This window comes from Tenrec ecaudatus, chromosome 16 (genome assembly GCF_050624435.1).
Source record: "Tenrec ecaudatus isolate mTenEca1 chromosome 16, mTenEca1.hap1, whole genome shotgun sequence".
NCBI classification, from domain to species: domain Eukaryota; kingdom Metazoa; phylum Chordata; class Mammalia; order Afrosoricida; family Tenrecidae; genus Tenrec; species Tenrec ecaudatus.
In genome coordinates, this window is record NC_134545.1 from 104,432,767 (window position 1) to 104,455,927 (window position 23,161).

Consider the following 23,161-nt stretch of genomic DNA (forward strand, 5'->3'; position numbering starts at 1 on the left):
TAAGCAAATATAGCAATAAAGTGGGGTGTGGAGATCTTAGCAGGCTGGCCTCAGGTCAACACCCCCACCCCCCCACCTCCAATGTCAATTGAAGCACTTCCACCTTATCCGTCAGACACACTGGGTTTGGTTGGTTCCTTTCAAAACCAACACCCAAACGAAGCTTAGAGGGCACAACGTGAAAGTGCGGCTCCGATGTGTTAATTCCCCATCACCAGGCCCCCAAGGGACTTCCGGATTAACCCTTTGGTGAGCCGCCTCTCCCGGTCTTATCTTGAGCATGGGTTTCGACAGCCTTTCTCTGCTGGAAGAGGCCACTGGAATGCCAGGGAAGACAAAGGGCACCTTTATGTCACACACTATAAAACTTGGCCATTCACCCAACATCCACTCTACATCAAAAACACCCACGGGATTACGGGTATAAAATCCCCATGACCCAAGACACACAATAGGCATTGCCTCCTTGGGGACAATCTCTTCTTCATTAATCCTGGGGTGGGTGTAAATGAATGGGTGTGGGGTGGGGGCCCAGGAAAGCGGACAGACTCCTTCACAGAGCACTGCTGCTACTGCACAAGACACAGGACACACACACACATACACACACACACACACACATACACCAGCACGTTGCCTGGCATGGGGGTCTCGCTATTCTGGAAGGCAGCCTGGAGTTGGGCGCATGGCAGCTGGGCTCAGTTTCAGTCTCTGAGGTGGGACGTTAACCAGGAGGCACTAACTCATTCCCACAGGATACGTGGTTGAGACCAAGCTGGAACGAGGCTCGAGCTCCCGGGGACATCCATTCTCTGCTGGCCATGCCCAGGCTGGGCCCCACACCAAGGGTGGGGGAGTCACTCACTGGTCCTACACCCTAGCAGGGAGCACACTGCACTGCGCCCCCCAGCATGCTCTGACCCGTGTCTGAGGGTCAGCCACGTAGATCTTGATGACAGTCTGGAGATGGGCCAGCTCAGGGTGCGGAGGGGGACCGGGTGCCTCTGACGGGCAGCCAGACGCCCTGCATGAGTTAAAGGCTGCCCCTTCCGCCTCCGCTCGACTCTCTTTCAGAAGAGGGATGGTTGTTTGGGTCCATATCTGCCTCCCTGCTGGGAACAAGCCCAGAAAACCTCCGCCATCCTTCATCCGGGTGCATGTCTGGATAGTTGGGGCTCAGGGGGCCCCAAGGAGCAGAGATAGAAGGGGCGGAGAGGGCTAGGGGTTCTTACAGTTCATTGGTGCAGTTGGCAGGCTTGTCCATGCGGTGCCCTTCCTTCAGCAGCTTAAACAGCTCCTCCACGGGGATCCCTGGGTAGGGTGAGCCCCCCAGAGTGAAGATCTCCCACATCAACACCCCGAAGGACCAGCTGCATGGAGGCGAAAACACCAGTGTTAGGGAGGACATCCCGGTTCAGGAAGCAAACACTGCTGGCTCCTTGCAAGACAAATGTGGCGAGCCTTGTTGACCTCTATACTGTCCCCCCACCCCCACTCCTATATCCCATCAGAGCTCCAATTGGCGAGTCCCAGCCCCAACTTCCGCAAAGGCGGGCTGCTTCTCAGAGGCTTGGGTTTCCAGCTTCCAAGGCTGGACCAGATCCTGTCCCATTCTCCCTTCACCCTGTGCAGCCCCCACTTGGGGTCAGGTGACCACCCACAAAGGTGAGCAGGACTAGCTACGTCAAGAGCGGTGACCATGGTTGGGTGGGCCTCGGGTGGCAGAATGGGTGTCCCCCAGCAGAGGACTCTCATATACCGGAAAAAAGCCTGGGGCAATCCTGGGCTTTGGTAAGGGGATTCACTCCCTTGGGGACCGCAGGCATGGAGTTCCACACCCTGGAAGCCCACACTATTTATCAGGGAGCCCAGGCAGTGCTACGGTGAAGTGCTTGGCTATGCACGGAAAAGCTGGTGATTCCATCCCACCCAGAGGCTCCCAGAACATCTGCTCCCATGAAGATTCTTTAAAAACCCCACCCTACTGCCACCAGTTGTTTCTAACGCACAGCAGGCCTACCTAGGGTTTCTGAGACTATAAGGAAAAAGACGGCCTCATCTTTCTCCTTGAGAGCAGCTGGTGGGTTTGAACAGCAAACCTTGCAGTTAGCAGTCCACAGTTCCCCCAGGACTCCCTCCCGCAAAGATTCCAGTCTAAGAAAAGCCCACCGAGCAGCTCTATTCTGTCACCTGAAGCTGCTGCGTGCCAGAATTCGACGTGACAGCACCTAGCCTCTGGGGGACTGAGAGAAGAGCTGTCCCTGATCCTCTACACAGCAGGAGAAAACCAAAAGACAAAGTCATTGCCATCGAGTTAAACTGACTCCTAGTGAAACTATAGGCCGAGGTTGAACTTCCCCTCGGCGTTCCCGAGACCGGCATTCTTACGGGAGCAGAAATCCTCGTCTTTCTCTAGCGGAAGGTCTGTGGTTTAGAACTGCTGATCTTGCAGTTAGCAGCCCAGCATGTAAACCACAGAAGAGGCAGGCAAAAATAGCCTCCGTGCCTCAGTCTACCTATTCTAATCACGAGAATCACAGCACTGTCTTCCAAGGGCAGCTGACATCTCATTCCCTGCTGATGAGTGGATTCTGACCCATAGCCACCCGATCAGCCAGAGCAGAATCGCCTCTTTGGGTTTCCCATACAGTAAACCTCGACAGGAGCAGAAAGCCGCATCTTTCTCCAACGGAGCACCTGATGGGTTCAAACTGCTGACCTTGTGGTTCGCTGCCCAATTCATCACTCCCTATGCCACCAGGGCTCTAGGCCTATTGAATCAAAAATGGTTCTTCAACCAACATTTTCTTGAGCCCCTTCTTTCGTCCTGTCTATAAACTGTGCACCATAGCATAGAGAGGGGTGCCAGGCACCTCGAGCCGGCAGGCCCTCCCCCAATGTGGACATCGTTCACCCCAATGTCCAATGGAAGCCGCAAACCTATCAGTGCTCTGTGATAGAATCACAGCTCTATATCCTGAAGGCTGTCGAGGACGCCGAGTCGGGGCCAGAAGGGCCAACACAGGGTGAGGGCCCTGTAGAAATCAGCAGTGTGGACCATGTTATAAGTCTGTTCACGCCTGCCATTCAGACCGAGGCTCTCGGTCACTACCATCGATTTGATTCCAACTCACAGTGACCCTGTGCACTGCCAAGACTGTGACTCTTCATGGGGGTCGACAGCCTCACCTTGCTCCTAAGGTGGTTTCAACCCGCTGACCTTTCAGTTTGCAGCCCAACTCCTAACCCTTACACCACCGAAAGAGGAGAAGTACCACAGACTTCCATCAGCCCAGGCCCAGTGTCAGGATTTCTTCTCGACGAGCAGGCCACTAGCCTGTTCTAGCCGCACATCCATGAGTGGGTCTGGATGGGAGGGGCACGTCCGCTCTGGCAGGAGGAGGCTCGCCGCCCCTCCTCCCGTGGTCTTTGGAGCCGGGCAGATTAGTAACAGAGCATTGGGTGCCAGCCTTCCATAAAATCCAGCCTTTCCTCTACTCAAGCACTCCCTCAATGCATGAATACTTTCTTTTATTAAATTGGCACTCTACGATGCTCACCCTCCCGACACAACTGCTGAAGCCAAAGCGGGTGAAAAAGTAAATGTGGTGAAGAAAGCTCATGGTGCCCGGCTATCAAAAGAGATAGTGTCTGGGGTCTTAAAGGCTTGAAGATAAACAAGCTGCCATCTAGCTCAGAAGCAACAAAGCCCACATGGAAGAACACACCAGCCTGTGTGATCACATGGTCCTGAAGGGATCAGTTATCAGGCATCAAAGAACAAAAAATCATATCATTGGCTGCACACCTCCATGATAGGATCGCTGAAGACAAAGGGGTGCATAAGCAAATGTGGTGAAGAAAGCTGAAGGTGCCCAGCTATCAAAAGAGATAGTGTCTGGGGTCTTAAAGGCTTGAAGGTGAACAAGCAGCCATCTGGCTCAGAAGCAATAAAGTCCACATGGAAGAAGCACACCAGCCTGTGAGATCATGAGGTGCCAAAGGGACCAGGTATAAGGCATCATGAAAAAAAAAAATATGTATATGTATGTATGTATGTATGTATGTATGTATACCATAGTGAATGAAGGGGGAAGTGCAGAGTGGAGACCCAAAGCCCATTTGTCGGCCACTGGAGATCCCCTCACAGAGGGGTTTAGGAGAGGAGATGGGTCAGTCAGGGTGCGATGTAGTACCGATGAAGAACACAGCTTTCCCCCAGATACTGGATGCTTCCTCCCCCCAACTACCATGATCCGAATTCTACCTTGCAGGACTGGATAGGGCAGAGGTTGTACACTGGTGCATATGGGAGCTGGAGGCACAGGGAATCCAGGGTGGATGACACCTTCAGGACCAGGGGTGTGAGGGGCAATGCTGGGAGAGTGGAGGGTAAGTGGGTTGGAAAGGGGGAACTGATTACAAGGATCCACATGTGACCTCTTCCCTGGGAGACGGACGGCAGAGAAGGCGGGAAAGGGAGACTCTGGATAGGGCAAGATATGACAAAATAACAATCTATAAATTATCAAGGGCTCATGAGGCAAGGGGGAGCGGGAAGGGAGGGGGAAAAAAAAGAGGACCTGATGCAAAGGGCTTAAGTGGAGAGCAAATGCTTTGAAAATGATTAGGGCAAAGAATGTATGGATGTTCTTTATACAATTGATGTATGGATTGTGATAAGAGTTGTATGAGCCCCTAATAAAATGTTTAAATAAGTAAGTAAGTAAGTAAGTAAGTAAGTAAATCCGGCCTTCCTGAGGCTACCCGGAACCTCTGTGATCTGTGCCAGGGGTCCCTGAGGCCAAAGGAAGACCGAGTGGGAACCAGGCTTCCGCGGCTCGGCCTGATGAATAAACAGGCAAGGAGAGTCACTTACACATCACTCTGATGGGTGTAGACTCGGTCGAAGAGGGCTTCGGGGGCCATCCACTTGACCGGGAGCCGCCCCTAAAGTGTGGGAAAACGGGCAACAGGCAATACATTAGCAAGGAGCTCACTCAGCAGGCAGAACACAGCTGGGGCCCGACTCTCCAAAGTGCCATCGTCCTAATGGGTTTTATTGGTCCAATCAAGCAGAAGGAAAAAAGAAACCATGGCCACTGGGTCCCTTCCGACCCTCCAGGACTGGGTAGATCTAGCGGGTCCCTGCGATTATAGCTCTTTACGGAGTAGAAAGCCCCGTCTTTCTCCTGAGGAGCAGATGGTGGTTTAGAACTGCACACCTTGTGCTTAGCAGCCCAATACTGAACCACTACACTACCAGGGCTCCTTAGCAGAAGAAGCTCCCCTAAACCGTGGCCAGAGTGGGAAACGACTCATAGCAACTCCAGGAGATGGGGGACTTCCAAGACTGTCACCTCCACGGAGGCCGGCTGCCAGTTGTTTGGCACCAGGGCACCTCCCAAACAGGACTGTGGCTTGATTACTGGCTTTCAGAGGTCCTTCAGTAGGGCAGAGAGAAGCTCCCAAAGCTGCAAACGATGGGCAAGGTACGCAGGCTCCCACACCACACAGACAGGAAAAGCCATCGCCCGGTGGTGTCACGGCGCCTTGTCTGTGCAGTTCAGGCACACCCTGACCCACTACTCAGGGAAAACAGGAGGCAAGTAGCCCTCAAGGTCTTAGTCTTTGCTGTGGAAGCCCCCCTGCCAAGAACTGTATGGGAAGCAGAGGCTGCCGACGGTTACATATGCAAGAATGCTTCACTTGTGGTACCCGAAATTCTAGCCTTCCACGCCCGTCTGCCCGATTGATGTCCTGGGGTGGCCTGTACACTGCAGGATGCTGGGGGCATGTTGGCATACACTGGTGTTTAGAATACCAGCAGGGTTGTCACGGTAGACTGGTTTCAGTGGAACTTCCTGACTACGATAGATGAGGGGGAAAGACCTGCCAATCTATTTTGGAGAAATTAGCCAAGGAAAGTCCTGTGGGGGCACGAGGCGATTGTTCATAGAGTGTGGATTCCAGGAAGCACCTCACAGCTGTGGGCTCGGGCACAGCCACGTCGTGACGCTGCCCACGGGCTGGGCAGCACTCTGGGCTTGCATCAAAGCATCAAATGAAAACAGGTAGCCCACACTGCTTACTGAGATGACTATGGGTAATAAAGCCAAACTCCAAACCAAACTCACTGCCTTTGAGTTGATGCCGACTCAGAGTGACCCTGTGAGACAGGGTAGAACAGCCTGTGGGTTTCCAAGGCTGTAATTGTTAACAGGAGTAGAAAGCCTTGTGTGTCTCCCAAGGAGGGGCTGGTGGTTTTGAACTGTTAACCTTGCAGTTCATAGGGCAGTGTATAACCGCTATGCCACGAGGGCTCTGGGAAGCCAGGGCCCCCCGCCCGCCCCCAGCAGACTTACGTTGGTGGTCTTTTTGTAATAGTCTATGTTGTTGATGTCTCTAGCCAGTCCAAAGTCTGCTATTTTCATCACGTTGTTCTCTGTGACCAGGACGTTCCTGGCCGCTAGGTCTCGATGGATGCACTGAAATCGGGAGGGACGGAGAGAAAGAGCTCATTCCAAACTGCTCCGAGGGCCAGGAGGGAATACACGCCCAAGTCAGCACAATGCAAGACGGAACATGCACCCAAAGATGCAAGCAGGTACTTCCTTCCTAAATCAGGAGTGGGGAGCACCGATGAAGTCATTCCTACCAGCTAAGGCCCCACACCTCCCCAAAGAGAAGCAGTCCCAGCCCTCACACTGGGGGGGGGGTGTTAATGCAGTGTTTCCCAGCATAGCCCACAAATGATGTTATCAGTAGCCTAATGGTGCCAGGCAGAAGAAAACCACTCCCTGCCTCTGTTCCCAATGAATAAAATCCAGAGGAATCCAGAGGGAACACATCCCTTCAAGGAGCAAAGGCAGGTGCCATCCCTGGGCTGCTCTCCCGCTGTAGAACACCCCCGCAATGCCGCACCCCAAGGGCATCAAAGCACCCTAAAGCCTTTTCTTTCCATCCTGCCCCTCGACCACTCTCCAAACTCTCAAAGACTTGGCCCACCTCAACTGCCCCCTCGTTTTCACCTCCTGGTCACTTCTCAGGTAATCTCACCTGCTTCCTGCCTCTCACTCTCAAAATGTTCACGAAGCCACCCCGCGGCTGTGGAGTCGATTCTGGCTCGGGGCGACCCCAGGACGTGACCAACTTTTCAGGGAGGCAGATTGCCAGGCTTTTCTTCTAAGGGGCTTTGGGCAGCTGGGAACCTCCGGCCATCCCACTCAGTAGCCAGGCGTGCTAACCATTACCATCATTCAGGGAGGCACCGGAATTACAGAGAAGCCCCTGTCCGACTCTGGGGGAGTCTTCTGAATCTTCATTCCGCTCCACCCCCCCCAGCTCCCAGAGGACGGCTGGCTCCTTGCTTGTTCCTGCAAACTGCCTTTGCGTGATCTCTCAGGCTGGCCCCCTCTCCGGCCTGAGCCCCCTTCATCAGCCTTTAGCTGATCCTCCCTCTCGCCCTCGGTCCTTCAGGTAGTGGGGCTGGGGTCCCTCCCAGGGCCCCTTGACTGTTAATTCCACACAAATCCGTCATAACACTTGTTACTTCGGGTCTGAAACACCACTCCCTCGCCACCCCCGAGTCAGTGCCGACTTCCTGCGACCCTGCCGGGCAGCGTAGAAAAATCCCGGTGACTTTCCGAGACCGTAACTCTGCATTACCACTTTCATTAGCATTCCATCCAAGGTCACACAATTCGGCAATTCAGTCCTCTCAAGAAGACTTGTACAATTATCACCACAGTCAATGCTAGAATATTTTCTTCTGCCCCGTACGCATTGTTATTCGTGTAAATTTTTTTCTTTCTGAATCGTGGCAAAAACATACACAATAAAACATTCTCTGATTATAACCCTTTTGGGGGTAGAAAGCCTCATCTTTCTTCTGTGGAGCAGCTGGTGGTTCTGAACTGCTGACCTTGCAGTTAGCAGCCCAACCTGCAAGCACTGTGCTACTGGAGCTCCAGTCTGAACTCACCGCCCCCTTTTAGGAGACCTTAAGACCTCAAGGACCACACAAATGTCCCCGTCAGACACATGTCCACATGTTATTGAACCAGGGTAGCTGTTACTGAGGACTGCCTTCTGGTGCCCACCTGACATGGCGGAAGCCAGGACAGTCTCAGACAGACACTCCACGAAGCAGCCACCATAGACCGGTGAGCTGGCACAGCATGCTGCATACAAATCATTTCCTCCTGCCCCTCTGGACGCCGGGCTAGGAGGACGCCGTGCTCACGTGCATCTCTGGCCAGGCAGGAAACAGGAGACCCCAGAAGCTGGCATCCCCAGCCGACCGCTGGATCCCACTCTGAGGCCTCTCTGAATGGAACTTCCAAATACAGGCCAGACACCCTGTCAGTGTGCTCCCAGCAGCCTGCTCTCTGTGTCTGGCCAGCTGTGTGGTCGGAAGCCTCTGGCTGCCGGGATGCTGGGCTCCGACCACACATCGAGGCTGAGCAGACAGGCGCCACCGACGTCACCTCCATCATCTTCCTGGGTTCAGCATGGCCACCGTCCACCCAGGGGGCTGGGCACAACCCACCCCCCGGGCTGAACAAGAAGAAACTTGGAAACCAATTCCAAGAAACACAGCCAAGACAGCCTCCTGCCCTCCCCAGAAACCAGAGCTGTTCTCTGGCCCAGAGAAACAATCTGCTTGCACGATGGGGGCCCGGGTGGGTGCCGTCCCATCTCCCCACTAGCTGAAGGCCCTGGGGCCCCTAAAGACAGCAGCCCTGGACCCAGACCTTGGGCCGGGACTCTTCACGCAGTTGAGCACAGTGAACCCCCTTGGCAGCTTTATGAGAGGAGGAAATAGTACACCCATTTTACAGACGGGAAAGCCGAGGCTGGCTTAAAAACAAATCCTGCCCAAGTCTGACTTTGGGGTTTTGTTTTTGTTTTTTAAAGGAACTCAGTGCTGTTGTAAGTTAAATAGCAAAACTCTAACTTGGACAGGACAGGCTCACCTGTCTTCGTGGTCACATGATACCTGGGTCACGCGTACGGACGGCGAGGTGTACAAAGAGGCTTGTGTTTACTGGTACTTAAGAACCGCCTGGCCAGCTTCCGAGCGCTTAGATGTAGATTTGGAGTCTGCCTGCCCAGTCTGGGCAGAGGAGGCCTGGTGGCAGAGTGCATTATGCTCTGGGCTGCACATCTTAAGGTCAGCAGTTTGAAACCACCAGCTGCTTCCGGGGTGAAAGAAAAGGCTCTCCTACTCTTGTGAAGAGTGACCCCCAGTTCTACCCTGTGCTGTGGGGTCTCTAGGAAAATCATCTGGCTGGCAGTGAGGTTTTGTTGCTTTGCTTTGTTTTTTGGTTTGGGGAGGAAGGGCAAATTCTCAGCAAGGGGTGGAACCAGCATGAACTGGGTAAGAGCAGTTGGGAGCAGTTGTGGACAGATACTGCAGGCCCGCCTCTCCGCTCCCAGACTTGGCCAAGTTCAAGGCTGTCCAGTGTGGGGGTGGGGGCTGGGGACAGACCAGGACAACTATGCCCTGAGTCTCTCCCAGCGTCTGTCTTTACTTCAGTGCACCCCCAGAAGCAAACGGGCTCTGCCCAGGAGGAGCCTTCTTAAGATCCGCCTCCACGACCAGTGTAGAGTGGCGCCAGGTGGGAGCTCCCACCTGCCCTTCAGCCAGGCTTTGAACCAGGTAATTCCCTCAGGGCACCATCTGATCACAGCCTTCATCCTGGGCTCTTATGCAAAGTGGCAGTAATGGCCCCACTCCGCCCACATTAGGTGCTAGCACAGTTACCTCACTGCCCTCCCAGCAGCGAGGGGGCGGGATGAGCAACTGCACAAGATGACCCAAACATGCGCTCAATAACACCTGCTGAGACCTTACACCTAGGAGGTTAGGGATTGGGAGGGAAAGCAGCACAGGGCAGGTCCTATGTACTGGCTAACGAATAACAAAAGCCAACGAGCACACGGCAACCTAACATAGCAATGAACAAGTTAGCTTCATCAAGTCTATATTGCAAAAATGTAAGAAGGCAAAACCACAAAATCAACCCCACAACTCACTGCTATGGATTGTTTACTTCCGACTCAGAGTGACTTCCTGAGGACAGAACGGGACTGCCCTGTGGGATCCCGACCCTGGCACCTTTCACTGGAGAAAGCCTGGTCTTTCTCCGGAGGAGCGGCTGGTGGTTTCAAACTGCTGGTCTTGCAGTTAGTAGCCTAGTGAGTAACCCCTATACCACAAAGTTCCTTGGTAAAAAGGCGTGTGTGTGTTTATTTAGACAACTTTATAAATAATTTTATTGGGGCTTGTACAACTCTTATCACAATCTATACATCCATCCATTGTGGCAACCGCATTCATACATTTGTTGCCATCATCATTTTCAAAACATTTTCTTTCTACTTGAGCCCTTGCTGTCAGCTCCCCTCCCTCCCCCATGACCCCTCGATCATTTAAAAATTAATATTTTTTCATGTTTTAAACGGACCGATGTCTCCCTTCACCCACTTTTCTGTTGTCCACCCCCCTGGGAGGAGGTTATATGTAGATCATTGTGATCAGTTCCCCATTTCTCCCCCACCTTCTCCTTATCCTCCTGGTATCACTACTCTCATTATTGCTCCTGGAGGTTTATCTGTCCTGGATTCCCTGTGTTTCCAGTTCCTATCTGTACCAGTGTACATGCACCGGTCTAGCCAGATTTGTAAGGTAGACTGAGGTCATGATGGGGGGTGGGGTGGGGAGGAAGCATTGAAGAACTAGAAGACAGTTGTATGTTTCATTGGTGCTATTTCTGACTGGTTCGGTATTTGGACAATTTAACAACCAGACACACCCCATCATAAAATGGGCCAAGGACTGGAAAAGACATTTCACCAAAGAGGGCAGCCAACCGGCCACCAAATCCACAAAAAGGTGTTCTGTGTCACTATTCTCCACACCACCGCTGCTGAGTCACTTCTTACCCACGGAGACCCTAGTTGGGATTTCCAAGGCCGAAAATCTCAATGGGAGCAGACAGCCTCATCCTTCTCCCATGGACCGGCTGGTGGGTTTGAACCACCAAATTGGGATTGGCAGTCTAATAGTCCCACTTGGGTAGCCATTCAAAACCATAGTGAGATACCATTTCATTCCAACTATTGAAAAAAAATGTTCAACAGAAAATAACAAAAGGTTGTTGAGGGTGTGGGAGAAATGGGACCTGTTGCCATTGCTAGTAGGCATGTGAGGTGTTACAGTCGTTGTGACAAACTGAGGGTTCCCCAAACACCCCAAACACTCGGCAGCAGAGACTCAAACGGAGAGTGCACACTCATGTTCACTGAAGCACGACTTGCAATTCCCAAGGGGGGAGGGGTTTGCCATCTCTACACTGGACAGCAGATGAACGGACACGGGAAATGTGTCCACGCGGAGGAAGGAGAACTCCTACGGGACAGTGGGAAGAAGAGCCGGGATGCCTGCTTGCGCGGAGTTTGAAGGCATCTTACAAACCCCAAACCAAACTGCCTGCCCTGGTGCCGATGGAGACTCACAGCGACCGACGGACTCTTTACAGGAGCAGGGAATCTCATCTTTCTCCCCCTCCCAGCCAGCAGTCCAACTCGTAACCCACTACACACACACACACACACACACACACACACACACACACACACACACACACACACACAGAGCAGGCATACCGTGGGAGGGAAAAGGGAAGGTTACAAGTGACGAGGAATGGGTGGAGTTGCACCACCAATCTTGGGACTGAAGTCACTGAGTTAGTTGCACATCTGCCAAAAATTAAACCGGCAAAAACCGTGTGACAGATACATCTACAACAATGAGCTCCGACAACAGAATTGCTGCAGAGACATCCCCTGATGACGGGATCTGGTCCCTTGAGGTTAGGTCATGGTTTCATGGGCATCCATCAATGGCCTGCGAAAATGTGGAGTGCTTTTGTTCTACCTCCTAGTTTGCTGCGTGGTACCTGGGGTCTTAAAGGCACCACATCATCTAGCCTCTATTCACCTGGGTCCACGGGAGGAAGGGGAGGATGTGGAATGATGGCTGATTGTCTCCATGAACAATGGCCTCGTTGGTCATTAGACCTGAAGAATGGGATGGTGCTGGCTACCCTGAGTGAACATTTTCACCAAAGATCCCATAGGCAGATCCTGAACCAAAGGGGGGTAAATTCAAAAGCAGAATTACAAATCCTCAAGTACTTTAGATTTCTGGAGCCAATGAAGGGGGGAATGCATTCCTGAAGCTATTACCTTGACATCACTTTTCAACCTTCAGCCAAAATCACTGTACCCAGTGACTCCAAACCAGATGGCTCACTGTGTGCCCAGGGATGGCGGTAGATGGTGAGACCATTCCTGGCTTCCACGTGCCAGATCCAACGTACATACGCCTCTCCTCCGTCTGGACAGAACCCCAACCTCACAGCTGTTCTGGGTGCTCTTGGCCTCAGGGACCCACATCCTGACTCCTTGCAATGGTTCTCAACCTGTGGGTTGTGACCCCTTTGGGAGTAGACCGACCCTTTCACAGGGGTCCCCTGATTCATAACAGTAGCAAAATGACAGTGATGAAGTAGCAACGAAAATAATTTTATGGTTGGGGGCTCACCACCACATGAGGAACTATGAAAAGGCCGTGGCACTGACCTAGAACTTCTTGAGTATGGCTTCCAGACCCCGCTCGCCTCCTCCTCCTCTGCCAGGTGGCCTCATCCATTTCTGTGACTTTAAACCAGTTCTTCCCCTTTCCGAGTCTGCAGGATCTCACAGGGCTGCCTCATCAGAGAGGACCTGAGCCTGTCGTCCTCTAGGTGAGGACCCGAGCTTGTGTCCCTCTCAGATTCCGGCAGCCCAGGCCCCGGCTGGGAGGAGGCACACCTTCCCAGGGCTTCCGCCTCTTTGGGGACCAGAGGGTAGCTGACCCTGAGGGAGGCATCTCTAGTCCCCCTGGGTACCTGTGGCGCTGCTTTCCGAATACCTCCCGAGCTCCAAGTTCCATTGCAGAAGCATGCCAGGAATGCACATGATTCACCCCAGGAGACTTGGCTGGCTTCTCGGGAGGGTCACCCAGCCACTGAAGCCAAATAACCTTCCTTGTTCTAAACTCTGCAGGCTTCGAAGAGCAAATGCCAAGTCAGACTCAAAGTCCTCCACACAGACCCCAAGCTCCTGTCCCCCAAACCCAGGAACTACAACACAAGCATGCCAGAAGACCACCAGAGCTGAGGACCTCGCTCCCCCTGCCCCCCACCCATCAGCTCCCCACCTCCGGAGAGCCATCCCAGGAGGCCACAGCCCACCCTGGTCATCCCGGCATTATGGCCATAGGTTGAAGAGGTGGCTTGGCTTTCGAAGAGTTCATGAAGCCCACACCTGGATAAGCAAGACGTATTTTCCAGGTGGTACGGGGCACGCCGGCGCTTGATCTAGCCACCTTTCGCTCTTCCAAGGCATTCTTAGCTGGGCTGCACCTGGCCAAATCACACTCACTTTTTGGGAGGCCAGGTACTCCATGCCTCTGGCCAGCTGGTAGGTGCACGACACCAGGTCCTTGAAGGTCATCTGCTCCTCGGGCACCCGGTTGATGTCGTAGGAGTACTCCATCCCGGGCGGCCTGCGGGCGCGGAGGTACTCGCGGAGGTTGCCCTTGGAGGCATACTCTACTATGACATAGAGTGGCCCTGTGGGAGAGGACACAGGTCAGACATGTTCTAAACACACAGCATGCAGAACAGCATACTTGCACTGTCCCCAAATTGACACCGTGACTGCCTCACGCAAACAAACAAAACTCATCACCATGGAGTCGATGCCCATCATCACGACCCACCCCCTGCCCCCTGGTGGGTTTCCGAAGCTCTAAGGGTGGAAGGGACAGCCCTGTGAGTGGTCTCCAACTGCCCGCCTTGCCCACCGCAAGCAGCCTGACCCACAACCACTACAGCACCAGGGCTCCGGCGGCCTCAAAAGTGCTTAGAAAAGAAAAGGACACGGCCGGGCGTTCTCTTGCCGTCCACTCCATTGTCCCGAGCACGCCTCTCAACAGCAATCCCACGGTCCACTCGAGGCCAGCAGTAAGTTCGTCCTTCGAGGTGGGCCTCGCTAGTGTACATACACGTGTGCCTTTTGAGTCATAGACATGCAGAACAGAGGCGTGGCTCTGTAACGTGTTTCCTCCACCTGGCGCCCTTATGCCACAGTGGCTGCTTCCTTGGGCAGCTAACTGCCAGGTGGGCAGTTCAAAAGTACCAGCTGCTTTATGAGAGAAAGAGGCGGCTTTCTACGCCCAGAGTTTCAGTCTTGGAAAACCAAGGGGGCAGTTTTCCCCCATCTTCCAGGGTCTCTGTGAGCCATCACTGACTCGATGGCAGTTTGAGTACGATCCTTGGGGAACATAGCAAGGTAGACACAAGAAACCCGGCCATCCAACATCGGCATCTTTTCAGCAAATAACGCACGTGGTGCAGGGTTTCTCCAGAATCGCTCAAGCCTGTTTCCCATACGCAAGTTACCGGGAAAGAGAGAATAGAAACCAAGCTTGATAGTTCATTCCCCTCTTCACGAAAACTTCCCGGTGTGGGGTCACAGCCAGCGGTGCCCAGCAGACACTCCTGGACATGTTTCCCCCTGAGAATCTGCAATCATTTCTCCACCACGTGGACAAGGAGGTGACAGTGACTGGCCTGACACAGCCTACTGCCCTTGCTCACAAATTCATAGCCGGGATCACACACCCACGGCCAGTCTGTGGCTGCTTTTTCATCGGCAGGGGCAAAGAGCTCTGACCATGGTGCTCTGGTCTGCTAAACCTAACGGTGGACTAGCCAGAGGAGGTGAAATGGGATTTCTCAATGTGGCTCGTCTCCCCACATCTCTGTAACGGCCCCCAAATGACTCAGTGGGCGATGCAAATGGGGTGAAAGACCAACAGCGGGGACCGTCCCCGTTGGCCTTCCCTTGTTTCTAAGGGAGCCAGCTCAGAAGCAGAAACAGAAATCAAAGTCCCAGGACCAGCGTGTCAAGTTCCAAGGACTGTCAAACTATTTCTCGGCACCAGTGAGCGCTGGGACAAGAGAAGTTGGGGTCGGTCTCCCCCTAAGGAGGAATGACAAGCCCTTCCTACCACCTTCTCTTGGGAGCGTGGCCAGTTTTCCCGTAGCAAGATGCCCACGCCTCGCCCCTCACTTGCAGGGAGGATCCCTTCAACCGAACCACAGGACCTGATGTTGAGGGTCTCTCCCAACACCCATAAAGGCCTTTACAGCCCCGCTGAAGGCCTGGCCTAGAAAGGGCACTCACCCAGAGCCCTCGCCCAGCCACTTTTTGCTCGGGGCCAGAAACGCCTCCAGCGTTTTATTTATTTGTTTATTAAAAGATCATTTTATTAGGGACTCTTACAACTCTTGTTACAATCCGCCCATCGCTTGTATCAGGTGAATTTGTACCTATGATGCCTTCATTCTTTCCTAGACATTTGCTTTCTATTGAGCCCTGGGTATCCGCTCCTTTCCCCCACTTCCCCTCCCCCATGACCCCCTGCTAGATTATAAATTGTTATTATGTTCAAGTCTCACACTGACTGCTGTCTCCCTTCCCCCATGTTTTCTGTTGTTCTCCCTCCTATAGAGGGGTGCATGGTTATGTGTTGAACGTTACCATCAGTTCCCCCTTTCTCCCTTCCTCTCCCCCTCTGGTATCGCTAGTCCCACACCTGTTCCTGGACTCTGTGTCCCGAGGTCCCATCTCTTCTCAATATCTGTGTACATGTTCCGGACTAGTCTGAATTGAGAAGCCGCACTGGGGTCATGGCCGTGGGGGGTGAGGAAGCCTCAAGGAGCCAGGCCTCCAGGGGTTTCTAAAGGAACCGAAAGCGTGCATGGGAGACGCCCAGCACCCGCTGGCTTCCGTTCACATCTAGCCTCGGTCTCGGCGTGGCTGCAGGACCGCAGGTTCACTCACCGTCCTGGGTGCAGGCGCCGAGGAGATTGATGATGTTTTTGTGTTTGCCGATCATCTTCATCATCTCCATCTCGGAGACCAGGTCGGAAAGGTCTTTCTCGGTGGCGTCATCTACAAACCGCGGGGAAGACACAAGTTGGTCCGTGCCCTTGAGCTCAGCAGGAGTCCCTGATTCTGGGAGCCCTCTCAAGCTCAGGACGACCCCATGCGCCATGGGATCCAACCACCTCTGTGAACCACGGGGCTCTCACTGGAGAGACCACCTGGCCTTTCTTCCTCTGACTGATGATCTGGCCGGGATTCGAACATGGGTCTCTACCGGCTCCCAGGCCATCACAAAGCAAATCAAACCATTCCTGCTCCCAGTCACCCTGTTTCCAAGGCTGTGACACGTGCAGGCTGCTGCAGCTTCCTCCCGCGGAGCGCCTGGCTGGTTCAAGATGCCAACCACCGAGCCCTGAGCAGAGCGCCTAACCACTGCGCCACCAGAGCCCTCACCCCCGCCACCTCCGTTAGCTGCTGAAAACTCGGCTGGAACTGTGAGACTGGCGTTTAGCACCAGAAAAGACGCTCCTAGTCCCCTAGTCCTGCCTCCCTCATTTATCAGGAAAGGGGCGGGGCTCCCACTGTAGAGGGTTCTGCCTAAGACCCCTGGGGGTGTGTGTGGGGGGTCTATTCTTTCCAGTGACCTTCACTCATGTGGGCAAGTTTCCCTCTGCCAGGAAAGGGCTCCACCCACGGCAACCCTGAGGACCGTGGTGGGAACCTGTCTGTCAGGACCCATTTCCCCAGGCCCAGAGCCCCTTCAGAGGGCCCCAGGGCCACGCGGGATGTCTACTGGGCAGAAGGGAGGGGGTGCCACGCGTTTAGAGGGGTCAGTGGCTTCTCAAAGGGGCATCTGATCACCCTAAGAAAGGGCTTTAACCCTCTGCTTTCTCCTTGCCACCAGCAATGCCAACATCAAGGGGGCTCATGGTCACCTGGCAAGGCCAGACGCTTCCCACAACCCCCCCCTCTCCCCCGGGGCTAATTCAATATGGACTCTGTCTGGCTGACATTTATAAAAAAAAAAAAGAATGAAGCTGGGGCACAAACAGGAGCCATGTGGGAAAAAAGTGTTTTCAGCTTTACAAAGCAGACACTGATGAGCTTAGGGGGTGAGCCACGCAGGAGGCTCGCTGTGGCCACGACTCCCGGAAGATGGTCCTCTCTCACCACTCTCAGCCACCCCCTGGCTGCCCAAAAGGCCCTGATCTTAAGAGAAGGCAGCGCTGGTACCACAGGGCAGAGAGAGCCCCCAGCCTTCCCTCCCTCCAGGTAGCGCTGAGCTCCCAAACCCAAACCCAAAGTTCTGCCCGGAGAGAAGCAGAGGCCTGAAAGCCTGCCGGTGAGAGCAGGGAACTGCCTCATCTGGGCCAGAGGTGGCCAACATCCAACCCCAAGACGGGGTCCACCTTCAGCCACCCTGGTGCTCCTAGGGAGCCCTGCTAGGTTGGCAAGTGTCATTTTGACGATTCCGCCTGTGACTTCCCATCAGGAAGAGTTGTGACAACTCTCCCAGGAGAGGAAAGGAAGCCTGCACTCTTGCTGCGATGGGCGCCCCACCTCCCACGGGTGGGCTTCAGGGACAGCTCAGCCCAGTGCAGCGCTTAGCTCTCTGCCCAGGGCCCCGGAGCAGGCCTCCCCCCCCCCCCCCCCCCCCCCCCCCCCGGCAGAGGAGTACCGCAGGTGAGAGTGTTCGTGATGACAAGTTCCGCACGGTCCTGGGATGGAAAGGTTAGTGCAGAAACAGTCAGCCTCCCAAGAACGCAGCCTGACATTTACGCTCAGGGGTCGACAGCTTCCGTGTTCCAGAAGATGCTGCCCCAGGCCGGATCCTGCTCGGGCCTTTCGGACCTGCTCCGTGACCCGCCCCGGCCAGTGTCAACCGGCGGAGCTCCTCCAGCAAAGAGACGCCACGCCAGCCTCCCCCAAGCCTCCTCGTAGTAGGCGTTCGCTAAGCGGGGTCAGTGCCGATTCTCGGTGTCCTGCCGTACAACGCGGCAAAGCCCTGCCCGGGCCCGTGGCATCTGCAGCGTCTCTGAGGTGGCAGGCAGGCCCTCCAGCTTTCTCCTCATTCTTCCTGACCCCAACTTGATGAGACACGCTACCCTTTCTGGGCACAGGCCCTTCCTGACGGCGCCGGCCTATCCTCACACGCCTTCTTTTCTTAATCACTCTTTTCTTTGTAAAAAACCATTCTATTAGGGCTCTTACAGTTCTTATAACAGTCCATACATCAATGTATCGAGCATATTTGTGCTTATGTTGCCATCACCATTTCCAAAACATTTTCTACCCGAGCCCCCGGTATCAGCTCCTTTTATCCCACCTCTCTCCTCTACCTTCCCACCACGTGAATCCTTGATCAATTATATACTGTGTCCTGCTCACACTTCTAAGGAACATCCTGGCTGGGTAGCTTCTGAGTCTACAAACCTCCTGGTCTCCCCCTAAACGTCAGCTTTGCCAACTGAGAGAACTGAGTGAATCCCCCGGGCCAGTCCCGACCTGCCTTAGGCAGCTAGACGCCAGTCGGTGCTTCCTAACCATACAGGCTATGGCGGGAAGGAAGATCCGCAGGCTTCCCCCACCAGGAGGGGGAGAGGGCACAACCCACCTTCTCAAAGCTGGCTCCGCTAAGTACAAGCACAAGATGACCCGTCTGCCCAAGACGCTGATTGATTCCGAAAACTTCTCAACCCTGAGGTCAACTATGTGCCCTCTGACCCCTGCCATGCTGGAGATCAGATGCCACAGAGCAGTGCTCCTGATAGGAGGCTCCCCCCAGCTCACCTTTCAGCATCTTCACAGCCACGGTGACCGCTTCCTTGGGCTTCTCCTTGTCGATACCCATGGCTTCGGCCATGACCACTTGCCCAAAGCAGCCTTCCCCAAGGGGCTTTCCCAGCGTCAGCCTGCACGTGGAGAGGGGGATTAGCATACCGATCTGGTGGAGGGAGGGGTGCAGCGAGCGGAATTCCAGGATGGAATATAAAAACCTCCCAGCAGCCTGCCGAGACACGCAGCGTGTGTCATATGGAACCAATGAGACCCCCCACTGCCCACCCTCCGCACGCGTGCCCCAGTGCCTTCCGAGAATGCCAATCACTGGTGGGGCCACTATTGCTTTCACCTACGTAGTCTCCCGCTGTTTTCTTTCGGGAAGGAATGCTTCCTGGCCAGGGGGTTGGTCAGTTTCCCCAAAGGCCAACACTGCAAGGCGTCTTTGATCTGCAACCAGCGGACCATGCATGAAGCGAGGGGCTCCAACAGGAGAGTGATGGGGACCCTGGCCACCCAGACATTTCTGATTCACAGCGACGATTCCAGGACCGATGGGACCTTCTGGGTACACGTCCCTTGCCCAGTGGCATGGCCTGGACCTTCTTCCAAAACCCTTTGCAGGAGCCTGACATTCGTCTCCGGTCATGAAAACTGCAAAAGGCCGGACAAGGAGGACTCGCAGTTCAGAACCCTACAATGACCCAGTGCAGTCACGGAGAAAGCCCGCACCCCACCCTGCAAACGCCCCCCATCTCCCAGCTCAGAAGCTGCATCTGTGTCTCACAAATGGCCTCATGCTGGCTGTCCTAAGGCCCTCTGGAACACCAGCAGAAAGGAGAAGCCTTTGGAATACTTATGACTGCGGATTTGTAACGTAAGCCTAGCCCGGCCCGGCCGTGAGCTGCCATCGGTAAACAGTATTTACGGTAAGCATACACACGTGTGGAGAGGTTCAAGCTCAGGGTGGGAGGGGGGAGGGGGGAGCAGCGTATGCTATGCTGAGGTCATTCCGTTTCTCTCCAGGACGAAAATTAAATTTAACATCTTGGCAGAAAATAAACATTTGCATTGGAAAAATGGCTAATTTATGTCCTACTGCCCTGCTATACAAGCAGAACAATCCCTTCTTTGTGTAACTTTTGCCCCCGATCTAATAAACGGCTTCTAAATAGCCTTCATTCATTGGAAACCTGCTCTGCCTACGTTGTGCTGCGCCGTGTTTTGAAACGTCTAGCACTCAGATTTTCCACACTTGGGGCGCCCCTCGGGTGGGAGCTCCTGGTTTGCGCAGCACAGACAGACGTCCACTGTTGACTGAGATATCACAGGTGGCTGGAGCTACAGGCTGGACCTGGGGTGGCAACAACTCCCCAGTTCAGTCATCCGTATGTAGGGATGTCCATATGAGCTGGCCCTGCACGTGGAGCTGCCCAACGAGGGAGCTGGGAGGCCTCATGAGAAACATTTCTCTTTTCTCTCCAGCTCCCGCAGGCGAAGAAACAATGCCTTGTACATGCCGTGCAAGTGATCTTGGATGGGTGGACAGGTGGATGGATGGGTGGGTGAATGGGTAGATAGATGGATGGATATAGGTGGGTGGATGGATGGATGGGTGGACAAATAGGTGGATAGACAAATAAGTGGATGGATGGATGGATGGATGGATGGATGGATGGATGGATGGATGGATGGATGGGTTGGTGGGTAGATGGATGGGTGGATGGATGGATGGATGGATGGATGGGTTGGTGGATGATGGATGGAAGGGTGGATGGGTGGATGGATGGATGAGTAGGTGGGTGGATGGATGATGGGTGGATGGATGGTTGGGTAGGTGGATGAATGGATGGGTAGATAGGTGAGTGGATGATCTTTTCACTACAGTACACAAACACACTGGAGATCACTTCAATGAACTCCTTCACTGGCTGCAACCTGGACAATAACTCGGTTTAAGCATATGGTGTGTATTCAGATCTCCACTGGTGCCATGTGGATGGGTGTGGTGTTGTGTGAAACAAAATTACAGAGGCCACAACCTACAAGTCCTCTCCCACAGAGCTGGCTGTCCCCAGCTCCAGCGTCTGGGAAAGCTTATCTCTGATTTGCAAAGCTTGTCTCGGAGGTCCTTCTGGAGCCAGCCCTGCACTTCTCTGACAACTGTCAAGGCAAAGTGAGGCGCCGTGGACAAGGGTCCAGAATTTTCTCTGGCTTCTGCGATGCAGTAGTACAGCCAGCATCTCCACACCTGCGACTCTCAGACAGCGGCCTCTCACTCCCACAAGAGGTAGCCCACAAGTGAGTTGAGAGCCCTTGAGTGAACCCCCGACTTCATCTCGGGAGGTCAGTCCACAGGCGTCTCCTACCAGGAGGACAGTGGGCTCTGAGCCAAGATCTGCTCACTGTCTGTGTGAGCAGTGCATGCATCTTTCTGGGGGTTGCAGTCCAGAGCTTCCAAGTGACCGAGACATGATGACAAAGGGCAAAAGAGATGGATGAGCAGAAGCCAAGAAGTGTGCTTGGTCCTGGGAGGTCTGGACCGTGCCCCAAATGTACAGAACTGAGGACTGAGAATCAGGGGTCTCACTCATGACTGCCCAGGCACCAGCTGGCAGAGCCAGGAGTCCAAAGCACCAGGCGTTAAGCCAGACCAAAGCCTCCATAGGCCCCATGACCAACCTCAGCAGAGCTCCCGTGGCCATGCCCAGACTGAGCATCTGGTTTGAACACCTCTAGGTCATCCAATAAGGAAGAGCATGCGCTCATGGAAACAAGGTGACAGGTGACCCCTGGGAAGCTTCCCAGCCCAATATGACCTTGACCACCTTCGAAAACAGCAGCCCTGGGAGACTGTTCCATTTGCCAATATGTAGCCTGGACCGAATTTCTCTAGAGCAATGACCCACTGGTCAGCCACATTTTAATAACCAAGAGGTGGAAAGAATATCACAGCTGGATAATTCCAAGTTCACTCCACGCGCCTGGGCTTGGACGGTCAGGAATTCACAAAAAATGCTAACGAGAGACCAGCCAAGGCTCGAAGCGCTCTTTTAAGGAAGTTATCCACACGAAAGCAATTCTTCCATTTTCTGGGAGCTGGTTATTTCAGGATACAATCTCACTCCCCGCCCTTCACATTGTCCCAGCCAGACGTTTGCCGTTCAACAAAAACTGTCGATTCAATACCCTCATGCATCCCTCAGTCTCCACTCAGAGATGTTCCCGACAAGTACTCACTTATCTCTTGGAAACTCCCATTTTGGATCCTCCGGCAATTCATACTCGGAGACCCCTGCCAGCATGGGGGTGTCCGCCGTGGAGGAAAGGCGTGTCGTTATCCTCACCAACGGGGTGTTGGAGTGCATGGAGGAGCTGGACTCGGCAGACACCTGGATGCAAAATGCAAAAACGAAGATGTAATCCTGGCCCTACCGTCACAGGCTGGAAACCTACTGGGGCCCAGCCAGAGACTCGGAGGCGAGAGCAAGAGGAGGGAGGGTGTCAGCCAGAGTCACGGACACGGGCCCAAAGGACGACCACCCGGAAGTCCACGCAGGCAGTCACAGGATCCATGAGAATGCTGCCGCCTCACGGCCAGCTTTTCAGGAATCCTCTCTCACAGTTCTGGCGCCAAACGTCACTCTCCCTCTTTTAACTCCGCAAGGTGGTCACCTGAGGACCGTGGACAGACCTCCCTGGTCCCATTCCTCCCGTTTCACCTGCACACAAATGAGCCCACCGAATCCAGGAGTCCCGACGTCCATCCTGGACACGAGTCCAGGCCCAACTTGGGAAACGTGGTGAAATCTTTCAGAACACCCGATCCCTGGTTGTCTGTATGTTCCAATGTGAGCAGAGTGCCTGAGGACCTAGCATCTGAATGTCAGAACAGGTCGTAGCTGACCTGCTCTCCCCCAAGTCCTTTCAGTCACACACTGCTGACCTCAAACGGTGTCCCGACACACAGCCCAGACTGCTGGGCTGTCCCCAGTCCTTCCGGGAACCCGTGGGCACCCAGGCAGGGAGGTGAAGATGGGCCACCATTTGTGACTGTCAGCTTCCCACACCAGTGCTTGGAAGTGGGACAAAGAGTTAAGAGCAAGAAACATGCATCCTTATTCGGTTTCCTGGGAGGGCTCCTGCCCACCTAGCAGTACGCGGGAGTCGCTGAGCTATTTTCTCAGATTCTGGGATCTCACAGACGTTTCTGTTGGTCTCCGTGACCCAGTTTGGAGGCAACCAGTCACAGCAACCCTAGGGCCACTCAGCAGTATCTACAAGTGAATCAGTGGGATTTTTTTTGGGGGGGGGGGGTCCTAAGAAGTTAGTTTTCAGTATTAAATACAGAATTTCTATGATCTTTTAAAGGTAC

At 54.0% G+C, this 23,161-nt stretch overlaps 1 protein-coding gene across 10 annotated transcripts in view; it reads right to left on the reverse strand.

The window, feature by feature from the left end:
• Positions 1-23,161, reverse strand: part of FGFR2 (fibroblast growth factor receptor 2) — a 123,321-nt gene that overhangs the window by 5,488 nt on the left and 94,672 nt on the right. For 5 of the 10 annotated variants that reach the window (XM_075534921.1, XM_075534927.1, XM_075534925.1 and 2 more), the window contains 7 exons: positions 22,027-22,178; positions 18,799-18,920; positions 15,964-16,074; positions 13,495-13,685; positions 6,366-6,488; positions 4,880-4,950; positions 1,233-1,370 (listed from right to left, as the gene is read on the reverse strand). In XM_075534921.1, the coding sequence (XP_075391036.1) occupies positions 1,233-1,370; positions 4,880-4,950; positions 6,366-6,488; positions 13,495-13,685; positions 15,964-16,074; positions 18,799-18,920; positions 22,027-22,178 (908 nt within the window). The remainder of the gene's footprint in view (positions 1-1,232; positions 1,371-4,879; positions 4,951-6,365; positions 6,489-13,494; positions 13,686-15,963; positions 16,075-18,798; positions 18,921-22,026; positions 22,179-23,161) is intronic. The other 5 variants (XM_075534920.1, XM_075534926.1, XM_075534924.1 and 2 more) reach the window with 1 other exon arrangement.